Source organism: Macrobrachium nipponense, chromosome 11 (genome assembly GCF_015104395.2).
Source record: "Macrobrachium nipponense isolate FS-2020 chromosome 11, ASM1510439v2, whole genome shotgun sequence".
NCBI classification, from domain to species: domain Eukaryota; kingdom Metazoa; phylum Arthropoda; class Malacostraca; order Decapoda; family Palaemonidae; genus Macrobrachium; species Macrobrachium nipponense.
Window position 1 is genome coordinate 92,745,987 of NC_061087.1, and position 21,813 is coordinate 92,767,799.

The following is a 21,813-nucleotide window of genomic DNA, read 5'->3' on the forward strand; positions in this document are numbered from 1 at the left end:
TTTTCCTCATCAAAAGACCCTACATAATGTAAAAATATATCAGTCTTATTCTACTTATTTAAAAAAATTTGTAACAAAACTACGGAAATTATTTACTATTGTATGATGGCTGAAATACAATCAAACCAGTGTTGTTATCAGATTCGGTTCGGCTGCTGTAACAAAACAACTGTTTTCATTCAGTTGTTTATGGCTGTAGTGTTTAAGCAACGATTATATAAATTTTCAAAATAAAATTTATTATTTGGATGCTTACCTACTGTTAAATTTAGCTGTATCTCCCCACTGATTAGGCAAGTCAGCATTCAAACAAAAAATCGAATGGCTACGCGGATGACTGTCTAGTTTACCTGTTCTCCACCAGGTGAGTTTCGAATGTTTTAGCTCATCAGAATTCTCCTTGACAGCCCACTAAGTTGTGGGGAGGCTGGGTGGGTCTACTTTAACAGTAGGTAAGTATTCAAATAATAAATTTTATTATAAAAATTTATATTATTTGAGATGAATCTTACCTACTGTTAAATTAAGCTGATTCTCACATTAAGAAGAGGATGGTGGGTAGTGCAGCTAGATATAATTCTGCACAGCCATTCGAGCTACAGGTTTCTTGTATGAAACCCAAAACATTCTCACCTGATCTGGAATCCTTGGTGGATTTTACTACCACCAGAAATTGGATTCCATTCAGGGAGCAAGGCTCTCATACATATGCAGCAAAAAAGCAGCCTTGCGGAGAAAACCGCTTCGATGCAGCCAGCATGAAACACAAGCGGTATGAGGGACCCCTGTGCCTTGCTCCAAAAGCCCTATCAAACGACAGTCACTTAAAATAAATACCTTTATGATAAAAAGGTAGGCTCCTAAACAAAATTTGTACCTTCACGCTCCCCAAAATATTATTACCTGGGATTTAAACAAAAGAACCTAAAGAATTGCTCTTTTTTTCGGTTCAGGAAAAGACTACCCACTACTAGCAGTGAATTAAGGGCTTTACTTTTTTCAAACACAATTCTGTATACTTAAGGTAGTGATCGGGCAAAAACCAAATTGTACTTCTACTGTGTCACATCAATCCTATTCTGGAGTGACAAATTGACTTGACACTAAATGAAGTTGCAACTGCTGCTCACATTATGAATGTTTACCTTCAATAAAAGTAGAAGATATGGAGCTAGTTCTCATGCACTAGCCTATCCAATACGTCACAGAGGACCTTGTGTTCCTTGACTAGTTTCTAAAAATCATAACACAAAAGGTTAACTTTGCCTCTTCCAGGTTTAACCTTCACAAATACGTTCTAGGTTTTCTAACACCACAAAACAAAAGTTAACTTTGCCTTCAAGTTTAACCCTTGGCAAAGGCGTAATAAGTTTCTAAAAATCACAACACAAAAGGTTAACTTTGCCTCTTCCTGGCTTAACCTTCAGAAATACATTCTAGGTTTTCTAAAACCACAAAACAAAAAGTTAACTTTGCCTTCAAGCTTAACCATTGGTAAAGACAGCTAGGTTTTCTACAACCACAAAACAAAAGGTTGATTTTTGCCTCTTCCAGGCTTAACCTTTGACAACATCTGTTTCTTAAAACCACAAAACCAAAGGTTAACTTTGCCTCTTGCAGCATTTACCTTTGACAAAGATATTCAAGGTTTCTAAAACGATGATAAAAATGTTCTAGGTTTAACCTTTGAATTTACATGCCCCAACAGGATAGAGAAGTTTCCTCTTCTTCCCCACTAAGGGGTTACATTGGAATTCTTACAGGGCACAGAAAAGTATAGCTTTAACCCTCTTACGCCGAACCCCTAAAAATCAAAACCTCTCCCGTATGCCGGGGCCAATTTGGAGTGAGCGCGGAAGCGGAAAAAATATTTTTTTTCAAAAAATCACAGCGCGCTTAGTTTTGAAGATTAAGAGTTCATTTTTGGCTCATTTTTTTTGTCATTGCCTGAAGTTTAGTATGCAACCATCAGAAATGAAAAATAATATCATTATCATATGTAAATAATGCAATATGTGGTAGCGAAAAAAAAAAATTCATACATAATTGTATTCAAATCACGCTGTGCAAAAAATGGTCAAAGCTAACGAGTTACTTTTTTTTCATTGTATTGTACACTAAATTGCAATCATTTTGATATATAATACATTGTAAAACAATAAAAGCAACACTGGAAAAATTTTGTCACAAAATGATGTACGAATTCGTAACGTGCGGACGTAAAAAAATGTTATTTTAAAAAATTCACCATAAATCTAAATATTGTTCTAGAGACTTCCAATTTGTTTCAAAATAAAGACAAATGATTGAATATTACGATACTGTAAGATTTTTAGATTAGAATTGCAGATTTCGACCATTTCGGACGAGTTAAAGTTGACCGAATGTCGAAATTTTTATATATATATTTTTTTATATGCACATATTTTGGAAATGGGAAAAGCTACAACCTTCAATTATTTTTTATTGTATTCTTCATGAATTTGCGCACATTTTGATATATGAAACTATAAAATGGCTAATGTGAAAAGGAGCAAATATTAGGATAATGCGATGTATGCATTTCAGAGACTTGCGGCCGCGAATCGGCGCGCGTAAGGAAGTTAAATATATTTTTCAAAAATTCACCATAAATCACAATATTGTTCTAGAGACTTCAAATTTGTTTCAAAATGAAGATAAATGACTGAATATTACTAGGCCGTAAGAGTTTTAGCTTACAACTGCGTTTTTCGACTATTTCGGTAGAGTCAAATTTGACCGAACGTGGTTTTTTTTCTATTTATTGTGATGTACTATATGCAAATATTTCGAAAGAAGAGAAAAGCTACAACCTTCAATCATTTTTAGTTGTATTCTACATGAAATTGCGCACATTTTCATATATAAAACTTTATGTAACAGCTAATTTTAAATGGTGCAAACATTTTGACAATCGCACAAAAAAAATGCTGATTTTTTTCTGAAGAGTTACCGCGCGGACATAAGGAAAATTTTGTTTTTTTTCCATAAATTCACCATAAATCAAAATATTGTGCTAAAGACTTCCAAGTCATTGCAAAATGAAGGTAAATGATTGAATAATACTAGAATATAAGAGTTTTAGCTTATAGTTGCGTTTTTCGACCATTTCGGTAGAGTCAAAGTTGACCAAAAGTTGAAATTTTTGCACTTAACGTTATTTATATGAAAATATTTCAAAACTGATAAAAACTAAAACTATGGGTTGTTTTTAGTTGTATTGTGCATGAAATTGCGCACATTTCCATATATAAAACTTTATGTAACGGCAAATTTAAAATGGTGCAAACATTAGGACAATCGCACGAAAAAATTTATCAGAAGAGTTACCGCGCGGACGTAAGGAAAAAGTTTTTTCATAAATTCACCATAAATCGAAATATTGTGCTAGAGATGTCCAATTTGTTGCAAAATGAAGGCAAATGATTGAATATTGCTATAATATAAGAGTTTTAGCTTACAATTGCATTTCTCGACCATTTCGGTAGAGTCAAAGTTAACCGAAGGTTGAAATTTTTGCACTTATCGTTATTTATATGAAAATATTTCAAAACTGACAGAAGCTACAATCATGAGTATTTTTTTTATGTATTTTACATGAAATTGCGCACATTTTCATATATAATACTTCATGTAAAGGATAATTTAAAATGGTGCAAAAATTATGTCAAAGTGATGATATAATTTTTGAGATGTGTCTGATACTTTTTAGTGCGATAAGAAAGAAATTCGCGCTTGCGCGCCTGCGTAGCAATTGTAAACAAAACAACACCTTGATCCGTGAACTCCCAGCATCCCCCAAGGTGCGTGATTCAAAAGTTTTTGGCTGGTAGGCCTATAAGTATTTTTCCGCAAATTTAAAAAAAAACTTTTTTGAGTCGACGTATGATACGTCCATTCGGCATACGGGAGACATTTTGACTCGACGTTTAATACATCCATTCGGCGTAAGAGGGTTAACATCATCCTCAGCTCTAAGGCAGAAAGTTAAAATAGCATTCCCTTTACACCAACTTAAAGAAGGGTGCTGACAATAAATTTACTTATTTACCACTGCTAGTACTAAATAAAAGGTTTTACAGTAAATTCAGATAAAGTTTAGACCTGTATCTAAACTCCAGGGAGAGACTGATATAGAGATGAAGGGGCTACAATCTCAACACCTTACAGTGCTGGTCCTCAGCAAGATCTAAAAGTACTTGATGCAATACCGAGGAAAGTGCATATGGAACAATAACTTTGGAAGTAGACAGTGAAAAGTCTTATCTCCTCTAAACAGAAAACATGGACATCTACAAGGATCCAGGTGCTGAAAATTCCTCTAGATTGGCACCCTCAACAATACACAGACCACTATTTCTGACCCCAGGCCATGGCAGTTTTAAATTAAGGACAGATCCTATGATAACTTGAAAATCTTATTATTGGGAGGGGACATTCTAACATCTCCAAGCAGTTAAGGAGAGGCCAAAGTTAATGGAACTGTATGGACTTGTGTGGTAGAGTTAATTTCTTCTCAACGGAAGAATTAGACATCTACCGAGAGCATTGGAAATTTTGAAAATCATTTGCCCCCGAGGCTACAAGGGCTCTACAGGACACTACGCTATTCCTGAACTTGAAATTGCTCCATAGTATTCAGAGTAGATATGAGAGGCAGGCTTATGAGTCTGAATTAGGTAAAATTTAAGGAAACATCCACTGCTCAAGCCAGAGGACCAACAAAGTAGTAGTAATCATTCGGATGTCCCTGTTCATCTACATGCTAGGATGTCTAAATGAGTGCTCCTTAAATCCACACCAAGTGCCAAACTTACAGATGTAAAGGCCCTTGTAGGCAGTTGTTCTTCCTGAATCCCCAAGTGCTAAAACACTGTCCTTCCACAGAGTGAATGATCAAACCAATATGTTGTTTCATTTCACTCAAAGCAGCAAACTTCCCACAAAGACTGTTTCTGACCAGGAATAAACCTGCTAAGCATCCTGATGTCTTTCTACTGCCCTGACATCTAAAAAGTTTTACCAAGTGTGGTGTTGACTATTCTATGTTGCATGAAAGTGTAATGACCAAAGGGAAAAGACCAAAACCTGGACTTAGGTTTAAGAACAAAATGGACAATTCTTGGTTACAGAGTCCCTCCTACAGTCCTGGAGGCAAAGTTGGTTCTGGATTACTTACAAATTTAATTAACTTTATTTGTAAGTCGTAATTCTTACACTGAACTGTACATTAATTCAGCATGATTATCTGAAAATATCCTGCGAGGCCATGTTTCCTAATGACGAAAAGCCCTTACCATATAGGAAGTTTCCTTCAGGTCTAAAATTCTTCAAGCAGCACATGCCTGTTCATCTTGACCGACAAGCATGCATAATTAAGTATCACCTCCACATCACTAGATAAGAATGGGGATATAGAGAATTAACAATATAAAGCATAGATATTGGGCCAGAAGAAGCAACAGGTCCTTGGCCTTTGGAATACTGTTGAGAGTTGGCCAACTTGAATCACCGATTCAGTAGAAGTGTCTTGTTCCTAACCAATGAGCAACAAGTCCCTGACATAATTTATAGACGGCTGCACACTAACCCAAACAAAGTGGACAGAACAGCAATACCTTCTAGTAAAAACATCTTGAAGGAACTTGCATGACTGCGGATGTATTGGTAAGTGGAATACATTCTGCATGTGTACCACAAGTCTGACCGTTCTTTGGAAAGTCAATAAAACCATATTAGAAAACCAATAAGTATGTGGGCAGACACTGCCTGTTATTCAGTCTCCAAACATCCAAGAATATCTCCAATTACTTATGGAGCTCGTCCTAAAAAATCACCCTTGGACCATCATTCTCTCTATATACAATCCCCTACTAAAAAGAGAACTATGAGAGATTTCTGCTGAAGACAAAGGAAACTATAAGAGGGAGATTAAACCAGTGGAGGACAACCAAAAAAGAACCACAACTGCCCCTCACCGTCTCCACCATGTAATGTACTGGTCCCAAGTCTCTCCATGCATGTTAACCTTTAAACGCCGACTGGACGTATTATACGTCGACTAAAACGGTCTGTTGGGTGCTTAATTGACGTACGATACGTCGACTACATAAAGTTTGTTTAAATATTCGAAGAAAAATAGTTATAGGCCTGGTTTGCGAAAAATTTGAAATCACGCGCATTGAGGGATGCCTCGGAGTTAACGAATCAAGCTGTTGTTTTGTTTACAAAAGTTACCCTGGCGCGCATGCACGAATTTCTTCTCGCACTAAAAAGCATCAGCGACACATCTTAGAAATTCTTTCGTCACTTTATCATAATTTTTGCACCGTTTTATATTAGCCGTTACATAGAGTTTTATATGTGAAAATGTGTGCAATTTCATGTAGAATACAAAAAAAAAAAAAAAATCCATGGTTGTAGCTTTTATCAGTTTTGAAATATTTTCATATAAATCATGATAAGTGCTAAAATTTCAACCTTCGGTCAACTTTGACTCGACCGAAATGGTCGAAAAACGCAATTGTAAGCTAAAACTCTTACATTCTAGTAATATTAAATTATTTACCTTCATTTTGCAACAAATTAGAAAACTAACACAATATTTAGTTTTATGGTGAATTTTTAGAAAAACATTTTCTCCTTATGTCAGCGCGCGGTAACTGCCGAAAATCTCAAAATTTCTTTCGTCACTTTGTCGTAATTTTTGCACCGTTATATATTAGCCGTTACATAAAGTTTTATATATGAAAATGCATGCAATTTTATGTAGAATATAACAAAAACAACCCATGGTTGTAGCTTTTATTTATAAGTTTTGAAATATTTTCATATAAATCATAAGTGCCAAAATATCAACCTTCGGTCAACTCTGACTCGACTGAAATGGTAAAAAAAATGCAATTGTAAGCTAAAACTCTTACATTCTAGTCATATTCAATCATTTACCTTTATTTTGCAGCAAATTGGAAGTCTCTAGCACAATATTTTGATTTATGGTGAATTTATGAAATAAACTTTTTCCTTACGTCCGTGTGCAGTAACTTCCGAAAAAATCATAAATTTTTTCGTCCGATTGTCGTAATGTTTGCACCATTTTAAATTAGCCGTTACATAAAGTTTTATAGTAAATGAAAATGTGCGCAATTTCACGTAGAATACAACAAAAAAACCTATGGCTGTAGCTTTTATCAGTTTTGAAATATTTTCATATAAATAACGATAAATAGAAAAAATTCGTCCTTCGGTCAACTTTAACTCGACCGAAATGGTCGAAAACTGCAATTGTAAGCTACAACACTTACAGTCTATACTCTGTTTTTTTCCATCTGTCCACCAGCGTGAGGTGTTTGCGAATGGTAACACTGCGTCCCGGGCTTTAGATAGTTACATTCAGCTTACATTCAACAATAATAATAACCTTATTTCGAATATTAACGGTGTAATTCGCATACTGTACATTATTAAAATACTTTTCAGTTGCAAAGATACACCCATGTATCCTTTTATTTACCAAAAACTTACACATAGCGTAACTATTTAAAGCCCAGGACACACTGTTACCATGCAAAAACACCACAGGCGGATGGATAGATGGAAAAAAACAGAGTATAGTAATATTCAATCAATTACCTTCATTTTGCAACAAACAGGAAGTCTCTAGCACAATATTTCAATTTATGGTGAATTTTTGAAAAGTTTTTTTTACATCCGCATGCTACGAATTCATGCATCATTTTGTGATAATATTTTCTCTGTGTTGCCTTGATCGTTTTACAATGTGTTATATACCAAAATGATCGCAATTTAGTGTACAATACAGCGCGATTTGTATATAATTATATATGAAATTGTTTTTTGCGCTGTCATATATCCCAATATTTATATATGATAATGATATTCTTTTTTATTTCTGATGGTTGCATACTAAACTTCAGGCAATGACTAAAAAAGGAGCCAAAAATGAACTCTTAATCTTGAAAACTAAGCATGCTGTGATTTTTTGAAGAAAAAAATTTTCCGCTTCGGCGCTCACTCGCAAACGCAGCCGGCATACGGGAGACGATTTTTAAAATCCCGCTTCGGTGTTTAAGGGTTAACTGCAGAGACGGAGAGGGGCTTCTCTCGGCGAAGGAAGACGAGGAAATCCGCTACCTGTTGAAGAGTGGCTCTGAGAGGAGAGAGACCCCGTCCACGACACCAACCACAGAAGATGGACCACTTCCCCTGGTAGACAGCTGCAGAGGACTGTCTGAGGTATCCAGCCATCTCTGTTGCACTGCGAGAAAAGCCTCTTCTTGCAAGAGATGGTGGATAACAGCCAGCCGTGAAGACACAGACTCGACGGACCTGTGGTACCATTCTACGTGTGGCTGGGCGAGAAGGTTGTGCCAGGGGGGAATCTCTCTCGGTGCTTTGGCAAGCAGAGCCAGCAGGTCCGGGTACCAAACAGGTTGAGGCCATTTGGGTGCCACCAGGATCATCAGAAGGTTCGCGGTGATCAGCGCCCTGCTGATCACTTTGCGAATCAGACAGAACGGGGGAAAGGCGTAGACAAAGAGGTTGTCCCACGGATGTTGAAGAGCGTCCTCTGCAGCTGCCCGTGGGTCCGGCACAATCGAGTAGAAAACCTGGAGTTTTCTGTTGTGCCGAGTGGCGAACAGATCTACGACTGGACGCCCCCACAGGTTGAAGAGCCTTTTCGCCACGTCTGGATGAAGGGACCATTCGGTTCCTATTACCTGATCCCGACGGCTGAGCTTGTCAGCTACCACATTCCTCTTGCCTGGAATGTAGCGGGCCGACAGCTCTACTGAGTGTGCTGCGGCCCAATCATGCACCTGCAACGTCAACTGGTGCAGCGGGAGGGACACTAGGGCCCCCTGCTTGTTGACGTACGCCACTACTGTGGTGTTGTTGCTCTTCAACAGCACCGAGTGTCCCACTAGACGGTCCCGGAACTCTTGGAGAGCGAGGAACGCTGCCTTGAGCTACAGGACGTTGATGTGAAGGTGCTTGTCGCGATGGTCCCACACACCTGCAGTCAGCAACTCCTCCAGGTGTGCGCCCCATCCCTCGGTTGATGCATCCGAGAAGAGCAACATCTCCGAGGGGGGGAGGTGGAGTGCGAAGAGGCACTCCTCTTACGAGGTTCCCGTCGTCCAGCCACCAGGCTAGGTACTGCCTCACCTCCTCCGTGAGGGACACGGGGAAGAAGGGAGGGTCCCTTGCCTGTGACCAACATTCCTTTTGTCTCCACTGAAGAGACCGCAGGTGAAGACGCCCGTGAGGGGCTAGCTTCTCGAGAGACGACAGGTGACCGATCACGACCTGCCATTGCTGAGCTGGTTGCTCCTGTAGAGACTGGAACTGTCTTGCTGCCTCCCTGAACCTGCTGATCCGCGAATCTGTGGGGAAGACTTGCCCTGCTATCGTGTCGATCAGCATGCCCAGGTACTTCATCCTCTGCTTGGGCTCGAGATCTGACTTCTCGTAATTCACTACGATTCCCAGATCGCAGAAGAATTCGAGGAGTCAATCTCTGTCCTGCAGCAACTGCGAGCAGATGCTCGCCAGGACTAACCAATTGTCGAGATACCTCAAGAGACGTATCCCTACCGAGTGAGCCCAAGCCGACACCAGCGTGAGCACTCGCGTGAACACCTGTGGGGCAGTTGAGAGACCGAAACAAAGTGCCCTGAATTGGTACACTGTCCCGTCGAGGATGAAGCGGAGGTACTTCCTGGAGGATTGATGGATGGGTATCTGGAAATATGCGTCCTTCAGATCCACCGAAAGCATGAAGTCGTCCTCCCTGATGGAATCGAGCACTGAACGTGCTGCTTCCATCGTGAACCGTGTCTGGCGAACGAATCTGTTCAAGGGAGAGATCTATCACTGGGAGCCAGCCCCCTGAGGACTTCTCCACTAGGAAGAGTCGGCTGTAGAAGCCCGGCAACTGATCCTGTTAGATCTCCACAACACGTTTGCTCAGCATGGCTTCTACTTCCTGCCGAAGCGTCATGTCCTTGGTCGAGCCAGGAACGTAGGTTTGCAGATGGACTGGGTTGGAGGTGAGGGGTGGCCGAGACTCAAAGGGTAGTAGATATCCCTCCCGAAAGACGTTTACTATCCAGGTCTCTGCACCTTAGCGCTGCCATGTTGCCCAATGGCTCGCCAGGCACCCCCCAACTTCCGGCAGCCCGTGAGGGGGAACGCCGTCCCTAGCGTTTCCCTCCTCTCTTTGACTTCTTCTTCCCAGATCCCCCTCGAGAGAAGGACTGGGAGGAGGGTTGGTTGCGGTCACTCCTTACAGCAGAAGTCGAAGGCAGAGTCTTTCCTCTCGGCTTCGACAAGGTGACCGTCTTGGCCGCAGAGGAATCGCTAGCTAAGCTCTTGGGCTTAGCCGCAGTCGTCCGGGGTTGCCCAGCCACCTTGGAGACTGCCTGGTGGACAAGACGGTCACTCGTCAGTGTGCCGCTGTTCCACCGCAGCGTCCACCATCTCTCTGGGGAAGAGAAAGGAGGAACTCCACACCGGTCCGTTGCGAAGACCCAGAGCCGCCTCACGCCCAGCCGCCCTGGTCACTCGGGTGAGAACAGCGTCTCTACGCCGGAGAACCAGGTAGGCCCACAGGTTAGCCGTCTGGTGGGCCAGGTAGGCAATGGCCCTACCTCCAGACTGGCACAGTCTCACAAATGCCGTGTCCCCTTCAGGAGTGATGTTCCCCAAGGAGGCTGCAGCTTTCGACACTGTGAGGGACCATAGGTCGAGCCATGAGACTGCTTGGAATGCTGCCATTGCGGTAGATTCCAAGCCAAGTGCCTCATGCGGCAAGAATCAAAGGTTCTCCGACAGGAGCTGCGGCAGAGACACCCCTGGAGTTAGCCTAGCTAGCTCCGGGTTAATCTGTTTGGGCGGCAGAGGGTCCTGTGAAGGCATGTAGAAGCGCCTCTGTCGCGGTAGAGGTGGAGAAAGGAGCTTGGCAGACCTACCGGACCGAAGCGAACCCTCCTGTCCGGAGACGAGAGCGTCCACTTGGCTCAGCACGCTGAATGTTGATCAACTTCCAATTTCAACATCCTGGTTACACAAAAACCTTCCTACATAGCCTGATGTTATTGGTTTTGCTTCCGGTGGAAGATATCCTAGGAAAATGAAATTACAATACCGTAAACAGGTGTAAAACAGCCAAACTTCATAGAATACCAACAATCGACTAGACTCAATGGCGGCAAGAAATATTCTGACAAGAGCTAAAACATTCGAAACACACCTGGTGGAGAACAGGTAAACTAGACAGTCATATGGGCAGCCATTCGAATTTTTGTTTTAATGCCGGCTCGTATAATCAATGGGGAGATATATATCTAAATTTAACAGTAGGTAAGATTCTTCTCAAATAATAAAATTACTAACGACACTTTTATCATTCCCTTTTGCTTTTTTACCATAACTAAAAACATGATAAATAAAGAAATGTTGAAATGTTAATATTCTAAAAAAGGTGACTTTTTTTCTCTCTCTCATTCTAGGCCAAGATTTACCAATAAGTTCATCAAATCTAAGATTAAAAATTTGTAGAACTACCATGCAGACCATAGTAAATGATTAAGCAAATGAAATTCCACATTTTCATTAAAGAGTTATTACATATTAAGGCAAAATATCTGACCGTTACACTGTCAAAGACATTGTTAACCAGTCTTGGGCACCATAAGGTTGATTGTGGTGCCCATAGACTTTTGAACTTTGGTTAGCGATGATTCTCGGTTACCGTCAAGTCCACAGGAACAGAACGGCTGTTGGTAACTAAAGGTTGCCTGTATTTCAGTTTGAATAGCAATATTAAATAAAACCTGTTCAATATATTTCAATACTAACCTGTCTGACTTTGCTGGAGAACCACTCCTCGATCTGCTTTGTGAACGTGAACGTGAACGAGATGCCCGAGATCCAGAAGCAGAACGGGATCGAGATCTGAAATACAGGTCATTTCAAGAAAATTAATAAACTGTCAATTCTATGGTACCTATGTACCAGTGAAAGCTTAAGTCACATAATTTCATACTATTAAATAATTGGGTAATGATATTTTTGGATCAATGCTACAAAATATGATCCCAGCAAAGAGAATTCATCTCTACATAATTTAGTCCTAGTAACTCAAAATGATATTGTTATAATACAAAAAAGTTTCATACATACTTACCTGGCAGATATATACATAGCTAAGACTCCGTCGTCCCCGACAGAAATTCAAATTTCGCGCCACTCGCTACAGGTAGGTCAGGTGATCTACCGGCCTGCCCTGGGCGGCAGGACTAGGAACCATTCCCGTTTTCTACTCATATATTTTCTCTTCCACCTGTCTCCTTGCGGGGAGGCTGGGTGGGCCCTAATCGTATATATCTGCCAGGTAAGTATGTATGAAACTTTATTGTATTATAACAATATCATTTTCATACAATCAACTTACCTGTCAGATATATACATAGCTGATTGGCACCCTTCGGTGGAGGGTAAGAGACAGCTAATACTGGAATAGGTAAACAACATCTGTTGTAGGTATAAATAAAAACCTTGGTTCCTACCTGATAGGTGGTAGACTTCGTGGGTGTTTGCCCCGTAGTCTGCATCACCTCAAGAAACTTTAGCGAGATATGTGATCTATGGCCAAGAATTCTTGTGGAACTGCCGAAGGGGTCTTATCCACTTACTCGGCAGAGCCTGCAAGGACTTTGTCAATGGGTGCTGATCCACTTATATGACAACACACCTTATTAAGGAGCACACAACCAATCCCGACCACCTGATCCTAACCACCATGTTAGTATTAAAAATTGCTCCGAGTTATCCCCAACTCTTCGCAACAACCGTAACTCAAACCAAATTGCACACGCACACACTAATTTTTCAAAAAAAAGATACTCATCTACTAAAAGATATCACAAGAGTTCCTTACTGACTTGAAGTGACTGGCCGCCTGTGCGGTATCTGCACTTGTTCAGCAGAAAGTCTAGAACATATCTATTAGACATAAGTAGTAAAAATTAAGGATTGTTGTCAGCTCCTGTACCCAGGATTGTGCCCGCAGACACAAAAGGACCTAAGGAAAAACATTTTTCATAGGTCACACGCACGTCCTTCAAATAGTGAGAAGCAAACACAGAATTACATCTCCAATATGTCGCTTCCAAGATATTCTTTAGTGACATATTTCTCTGAAAAGAGAGAGACGTCGCCACTGCTCTCACTTCATGAGCTCTTACTCTCAGGAGTTTGAAAGAATCATCCGTGCAAGCCTTATGAGCGTCCGTAATTACGTTCCTGACAAAAAAGGCTAAAGCATTCTTAGACATAGGTCTTGATGGATCCTTCACTGAGCACCAAAGACCTTGTCTAGAACCTCCCAACTGTTTCTTTTTCTGTAAGTAAAACTTTAACGCCCTTACTGGGCAAAGAGACCTCTCCGGTTCCCTGCCGACGAGACCCGATAATCCTTTTACCTCGAAGTTTCTCGGCCAGGGATTCGAAGGATTTTCATTCTTCGCCAAGAATAATTCCTTGAAGGAACAGATGGCTGAATCTATATTGAACCCGACTTTGTCACTAAGGGCGTGCAGTTCACTAACTCTTTTCGCCGTCGCCAGTGACAAAAGAAATAATAAACATTTTCTTGTTATATCACGAAACGAGGCCAAATGTAGGGGTTCAAATCTCTCTGAAGACAAGAACTTCAGCACTACGTCTAGATTCCAGTTAGGGGGAGAAGTAATCTTAGACTTCTTGGTCTCAAAAGACCTAATCAGATCATGTAGATCTTTATCGTTTCCCAAATCTAGGCCCTCTATTCCTAAAGACGGCCGATAGCATACTCCTATAGCCCTTTATCGTGGCTACGGAGAGACGCGATTCTTCTCTCAGAAATAACAGAAAATCAGCTATTTCTGTTACAGAGGTACTGGAGGAGGACAACTTCTTCGACTTACACCACCTTCTAAAAACTTCCCACTTGGATCGGTAAACCCGGATAGTGGAAGTTCTCCGGGCTCTAGCGATCGAGCTTGCTGCTTTGCTAGAAAAGCCTCTCGCTCTGACAAGTCTTTCGATAGTCGAAAGGCAGTCAGAGCGAGAGCGGGGAGGTTTTGATGAAACCTCTCGAAGTGTGGTTGTCTGAGAAGATCCTTCCTTTGTGGAAGGGATCTGGGGAAGTCTACTATCCACTCCAGTACCTCTGGGAACCACTCTTGAGCTGGCCAAAAGGGGGCTATCAGGGTCATTCTTGTCCCCTTTGAAGTCACAAACTTCCTGAGCACTTGCCCCAGAATCTTGAATGGGGGAAATGCGTAAACGTCTACCTGAGACCAATCTAGCAGGAAGGCATCTACTGCTAGAGCTCTGGGGTCTTCCACTAATGAACAGAAGACTTCCAGTCTCTTCGAGAGGAACGTGGCAAAGAGGTCGACATGAGGAGTCCCCCAAAGAGACCAGAGATTGCGGCAAACGTCTGAGTGGAGGTCCATTCGGTATGAAGGACCTGGTTCCTCCTGCTCAGCCTGTCCGCTCTCACGTTCCCTACTCCCTGAACGAACCTCGTCAATAGAGAGATGTTCCTTTGCGATGTCCACAACAGCAGGTCTCTTGCGAGTTCGTAAAGGGCATACGAGTGAGTACCTCCTTGCTTCCGAATGTATGCAAGAGCGGTTGTATTGTCCGCATTCACTTGTACTACTTTGTTGCTCACTAACGGTTCGAAGCTCTTTAGAGCTAGGTGTACAGCCAACAGTTCTTTGCAGTTTATGTGCCAGGACACTTGAAGAGCATTCCAAGTGCCTGACACCTCTCTCTTTCCCAAAGTTGCTCCCCAAAACCTTTTTCCGACGCGTCGGAAAACAATACAAGGTTTGGGCTCTGTATGTTTCCAGGGAAGTACCCTTGTTTTCCCTCAGTGGGAGTAACCACCATTCTAAATGGCGTTTCATCAGATCTGGAATGGGAAAACTGTCCGAGAGGAGTCCTGTCTTCATGTTCCACGAACTTCTGAGGAAGAACTGAAGAGGACGGAGATGAAGTCTTCCTAGATGAAAGAACTGTTCGAGCGAGGAAAGGGTCCCTAACAGGCTCAACCATTCCCTCGCCGAAGTACGTTCCTTCCTTAGGAAGAGAGACTTTTTCTAAACCTCTCGTTAGTCTCTCTTGAGAAGGAAATACTCGAAAACCCCGAGAATCCATCCGAATCCCCAGATAGACCAAGTTCTGGCTGGGGATCAGTTGGGACTTCTCGAGGTTCACGAGTAATCCTAAGGTCTTTATCAGGTTTAGTGTCACAGTCAGGTCCTCCAAACACTGTTTCTCTGACTTTGCTCTGATAAGCCAGTCGTCTAGGTACAGAGAAATACTGATTCCTTTCAGATGAAGCCATCTCGCCACATTTTTCATAAGGCTCGTGAAAACCTGAGGCGCCGTAGACAGGCCGAAACACAAGGCTCTGAATTGGAAGATCCTTCCCCCCGTCATGAAACGGAGGTACTTCTTCGACGAAGGATGGATCGGGACGTGAAAATAGGCGTCCTGGAGATCCAGAGACACCATCCAATCCCCTTGGCGAAGAGCCGCAAGGACTGAAGCAGAGGTTTCCATGGAGAACTTCTGTTTCTGAACAAACTTGTTCAGAGCGCTGACATCCAGAACTGGTCTCCAGCCCCCCGAGGCTTTCGCAACCAAGAAAAGACGATTGTAAAACCCTGGGGAGCTTTGATCCAGCACTAGTTCTATAGCTCTCTTGTCCCACATCTGATCCACCATTTGTTGAAGAGTATCTTTCAACACAGGGTCCTTGTAATTGGCGGACAATTCCCTCGGAGTTGACGTCAGGGGAGGATTGTCCAGGAAAGGAATGAGGTATCCCTTCTGAAGCACAGACATCGACCAAGCGTCTGTGTCTATGAGAGTCCAGGCTTCCGCAAATCCCTGGAGCCTGGCACCTACTGGTGTTTGGAGGAGCGCCACTTCACTTTCCCCTTTTAAAGGGGCGGAACGAGGCTCGACCTCTCTTCTCGGTCGTTTTCCTTTTAGCGGTAACTCTAGCTGGAGGGCCTCCTCGAAAGGGCCGAACAGGAGTAGACACCCCTTTCTTTTCTCCCACCATCACTGGTCTCTTCTTCCTGGAAGATTGTAGGAGAAGATCCTGTGTCGCTTTCTCCGTCAGAGATCGGGAAATATCCCTCACCAACTGTGAAGGGAACAGAAAATCAGACCTAGGGGCGAATAACAAGGCTGCTCTTTGTGAATGGGATACTGCTTTCGTCAAGAAAGCGCTAAAAACAGATCTCTTCTTCAAGAGACCTGCTCCAAATAAGGAAGAAACTTCCCCTGAGCCGTACTGTACCGCCTTGTCAATACAGGACAAAATTGCTGTTCCTGCACCGCCAAAATGATCCTCTTGGAAGCCTCTCCTGCGTCTTCTTGAACGGGAGAGGGAGACCTTGAAGGAGTTTTGCCCACATCATGGGACGTCAAAACCCTCTTCGCCTTCTTGATGGAAGGAGGCGCTTCTTCCGAAAAGCGTTCTGGGCTTGAATCCAACACAGGATCTCTCCAGTGCCTTTTCAGGGGCCTGGACAAGTCCGAATCCTTCCACCCTCGTTTAGGAGAGGGAGAAGCGGACGAAGAGAAGCACTCTCTGAGGACGCTTTTCCGATAGCGGTCCTGAGCAGTCTGTCTATATACAGCGCCTGCTGAAGGGACGCCTGACCGGGGGGAATTCTCCACAACCTCCGTACGGCTTTCGACTTTCCTTCTCCTCTGGGCTTGGGAGCTTGGAAGAGGTCTAGGCCTGGGAGCGTCGCAGAGACGGTCAGACGCCCCCTCCACAACACTGGGGACACTCACTTCACTATAATCACTTTCACAGTCCTTACCTTTCATGGTAGCCATTTTGGATCTCATCCTGTGAAGAGTAGCTTTCAGTTCAGCAATTTCCGAGGCCGAATCTGAATGTAAAGCCAGTGAGGGCCCTGATACAGAATTAGAATCATAATTAAGAGAAGAGTTAGAATTATCCAAAGGCTCAATAGGCCTTGTACTACTACCCGCAATCTTAGATGCAGCCCTTCTGACTCTATCCCTTTCTAACTTCTTCAAGTAAGAAGTTAGAGTCTTCCATTCCTCAACCGAAGCTTTCGGTATCCTCACCTTGCAGCCTACATTCACACACATTCTCACACAACCACTTGAATCAGACATTCTTGAAGAAAAATCAAAAGCAAGTCCAAATCCAGTCCACAGTAGCGAATGCCAAAACAACGATCCAGGTACGTCACCAAAAGTCCACAAAAAGATGATCAATTGTCTAGAAAAGCGAATTCCAGTCAAGAGGTGGCAGCAACGATGTTGATACCACCGGCGACAGAAAATATATGAGTAGAAAACGGGAATGGTTCCTAGTCCTGCCGCCCAGGGCAGGCCGGTAGATCACCTGACCTACCTGTAGCGAGTGGCGCGAAATTTGAATTTCTGTCGGGGACGACGGAGTCTTAGCTATGTATATATCTGACAGGTAAGTTGATTGTATGAAATTATAAACCCCTCCCAAAAACACTCCAATTGAAAATTTTCCAAAACTCAAATTAATCAGTGGACACAACTCTCCAGAAATTTTAGGTAGAAATTTCCATACTCACAGTTTCAAACCATTCTAGAATACTATGTTAATGAACATAACACCATATTTACCCCTTTTCGTTTTGAGATAATTCTCACTGTATAATCCTATTTAACTTGCTGCTAAGAACTGAAATTGCTTTACTATCATAAACATATATGTAATTGGTCTTATATCTAATATTTAAAAAGTATACCATATCTCCTATTGTGACTTCATTTTTTTCATCTTCTCTCGCAAATATTACTGAGGACCTTATGTAGTTGTCCCTGACATTTACAATCCTTATCTATTAACTACATCTTGCTTCTAACTTAACACTTTTAGTACTTTAAATTTTGGTTTCTCAAGTGACTGCTAATTTCCTTCCTTATTTAGTGTTGCACTTCCATTTCAATAGCAAGGGGCATTTTATGCAAAGTTCACATAAAAAATGAGTTTCTCCTTCTTAGTTTATATTCCTTTCAAACTGAAAAACCATTTCTATTCCTTGTCTGATGACATATTATTTGATAAGATTATAGCAAAAGCCTGGCTAGGTCTATATGAAAAGTAAGTATACTCTTCAAGATAAAAAAAAAAGATGTAAAACTGACTAAGTATATAAAACTTAAAAATGGTGAAATTAAAATTGAAAATAAAGAGGTACTGGGACAATGGCATTAGTACTTTGAAAACCTTCAGAATGAAGAAAATGAACATGAACTAGAAGCATAATAGAAAAGATCATTAAAAAATAAAACAGCTGAACATGAAAGGGCCACACAAAGAAAAATATAAAATCCACAGAACCTTCCATATATATTCTTGAAGGCTCATCCATAAGCTTACTAGAATATTAAGCCTGATAAGGGAAGAAGAGTGGGAAAAAGAGATGCACAATGCAAAAATTACAAAGGAATAAGACTACTGAAGCAAGCTATGCCATATATTGTGAAAGGCATGGGAGGGAAGGCTGGAAAAAATGGATAAAACTGCTAACTGTCAGTATGACTTCACTTTCAGAGGCATCCACAACAGAAGTGGCCTTTATTATGAGGCAACTACAAGAAAAGTACTATACAATGAGGAAGATGGATATGTGAAGACAATGACCAGACGGAAGTTTAGGCAAGAGTGCAGGACACAAAAGTAGCAAAGATAACTGTGAATAATGAGCCTAATGTGAAGGCTATACTTTTTACTGTAGTTATATTTTTACATAGGAAAGAGAAGGGAGTTGAGAACCTATGGTGATACATTGGCAGGTCTTAGCAGAAGTATGAGGTTTTCTATAACCCTGGGGACATATTAAGACAGAATGGATGAAATGCAAAGATAGCAAGACTACTGGTCAATAACAATATACCGTTGGTAAAAAGGCCAAGACTCATGATGGATACATAACATTTGTACTACTCTATCCTGCAACAAAGGAAAATAGAATTTTAAGACTCATGGCCAAAACACAGGGGGACAACCATATTTTAAATGAGGAACTGGTGGAAAGGTGTGGTGTCTAGAGGCAGCTCAAAAACTGAGGTGGTTTGGACAAATGCTGAGAAAGGATGAGGAACATTAGTTACAAAAGCAGTAGATTTCTATGTAATGGGGATATATAAAGACAGATGAAGAATTAAAGTTTATAAAGAGTTTAGGCAGAAAAGGCATATGAAATAACATGTTACTGATGATGATAAGTAATATTTAAAACAAAGGAAATTACTTCAGGACTGACCGTGACTTTGATCTACTTCGAGATCGGCTTTTAGATTTGCTATTACGTGAACCACTACGTGATCTACTTCTTGATTTGGTATGTCGAGATCCACTTCTTGATCGACTTCTTGATCCTGATCTGCTGGATCCTGATTTGCTTCTTTGCCGCTCTTTACTTCCTGATCTAGATCTTGATCGGGATCTTTCACTACCTTCATCATCTGATCCTTTAGCACTTCCTGAAAATTGAAAAAAGTGGAAAGCCACTGATTACCTAACCAAATTCTTTATCGTACAGAAAGCATTAGCAGCTCAAGCAACAATTTGTCAATATATTAGCTATAGCTCAGAAAGCATATTACCAATTACGTATCCTATTACATATATCTGACAACTATGCAATATTTTGAAACAATTTCCCTCCATGCAACAGACCTAGTTTTTCTTTGCAGAACAGTGACTTACAGCTTTCATAATAATATAACCTTTTCAAGACATTTAAAATGCGACAAATGTTTCTCATTAAACTGACAAAAATCACATAAATCCCAAAAATACCATACTCTAAAATAATTAATTTTGACCATACAAAACCTTCACTCATATATATGACTGCATAGATGTTTTTGAATAAACCAAGATATTGCAATTTTTTTGTTGAACAAACAGATGATCAGTAGTAGCATGGTACACACCATCTGAAGCCTCAGGTACCTAGCAATCAACTTCCATGGTCTAAAAATGAGGCTGCAAAATCAGCAGGAATTGGGAGGAAGAAACTCTAGGTATGAGTAGTTTTTGTATGAAAAATTAAACTTGCTTTAGCAGTTTCATCAAAATGCAATTAATCATAATTTAGATGGGAGGAGCACACACAAACAATCTCAGTGATGATCTACACTTGTGGGATCTGGTAAGAAGAAAGTCATGGCTGTTGACTTTTATTACTCAGTGCTGAATGCTACATGGTAAATCAGCTTTATTCATAAAGATGGCTGTCCTTGTATATGATTTCATCATACACAGTGTATAGTGCGAGGCTTATTTTCAGTACATTACGCTACACTAGGGTTTCTATGCCTATCTAGTTTTTGGTAGATAACACTAATAAAGCATTCATCTGATTTAGCTTATAACTAATTAATAGGAATAGAAGACAAAGTTCATTAGGTTAAATGCAATTCTTCATACATTAAATAAGGCTTACCAACATTCTGACTTGTCTATGAATTCATCACTATTTATAATTAACACCCACTTACTACTGCATGCAAGACACTGGCAAAAACAACAGCAAGTACTGACATAAGCAATCTAATTGAGAAACAGTTGTTTGCCAATGTCAGTCACTGTAACTAACACATGTTTATCAGGGGTAGCATTACGGTTGTCAACATGTTAAAAATATACCAAATTTGTAACTAATTTGTATTTTTCATAACTAACAAACCTTCGGTCTTAACATTAGGATTTACTAGCGCCAAGCTGGAAACCGGTAGAATTAAAATTACACTTGTGAGATCCAGGGACTAATGGCATCTATACCAGGTCACGGGGCATGTATACCTGACTTCCTTAAACAAGAATAAAATAAATCTATATTCATCCTTCACGCAATGGAGAGGACTGTTAAGAAAGTATGCATTATGCTATTATTTGTCTTCTTTTGTCTATGAAAAAGCATTGAAGTGTCTGGAGCCATTCATAAATCACAACAGTAGGCACATATCAGTAATGGGGTTGTGATGAAACACTGTCATAAAATAACACAAATAAAATAAAACAAAACAAAAAACAAAAAATAGAAACAGTATAACTGGCAAACTTCTGATTTTTATTACATATATGATGTATCCTTTAGACATTTCTCAATTTGTTTTTGGTATCTTAGCCTTACTTGTAATACTAAATCACAATCTGGAAGAACTAGAATATTTTTTTGGCATGTACAAAAAATATTTTAATAATGTTAATAATTTTTAATTACAAAATATATTTATTGTGAATATCTACTATATAAGAAAAGATTCTACTAAATAAGAACAAGATTAATTCATTATTAGGATATTAAACCATATTCCTTTTTGTCAAATCAACAGCCTAAAATGTGACAATAAAAAACATGAAACAAAAAAATCCAAGTGACTTTTGTTTTTTATGCTGGTAAGGCAACTGAAATTTCAAGTTACCTTCTTTCTCATTCTCTTCTATTTCCATCTCTTCCTCTTCCTCCTCTTCTTCCTCCTCCTCGTCGTCATCACAAGGAGGCTCTAACATCTTCTCTCGGTTACGCTGCGATCTGTGTTCTTGAGCAATCAGAGGACGATGACGTACAACCAACCTTGAATTATTCTGCTGCTGTCCTTGTTTAAGACGACGCTTACTCAGACGTACCCTAGGAATGTGGTAAACAAGTTAAACCAGAGTTA

At 40.8% G+C, this 21,813-nt stretch overlaps 1 protein-coding gene across 1 annotated transcript in view; it reads right to left on the reverse strand.

Moving 5' to 3' along the window:
- LOC135207319 (RNA polymerase II-associated factor 1 homolog) overlaps positions 1 to 21,813 on the reverse strand; it is a 178,818-nt gene that overhangs the window by 13,675 nt on the left and 143,330 nt on the right. The window contains exons 7-9 of the mRNA XM_064239019.1: positions 21,574 to 21,779; positions 19,404 to 19,623; positions 11,905 to 12,000 (exon numbers count right to left, since the gene is read on the reverse strand). Coding sequence (XP_064095089.1) covers positions 11,905 to 12,000; positions 19,404 to 19,623; positions 21,574 to 21,779 — 522 coding nt within the window. The remainder of the gene's footprint in view (positions 1 to 11,904; positions 12,001 to 19,403; positions 19,624 to 21,573; positions 21,780 to 21,813) is intronic.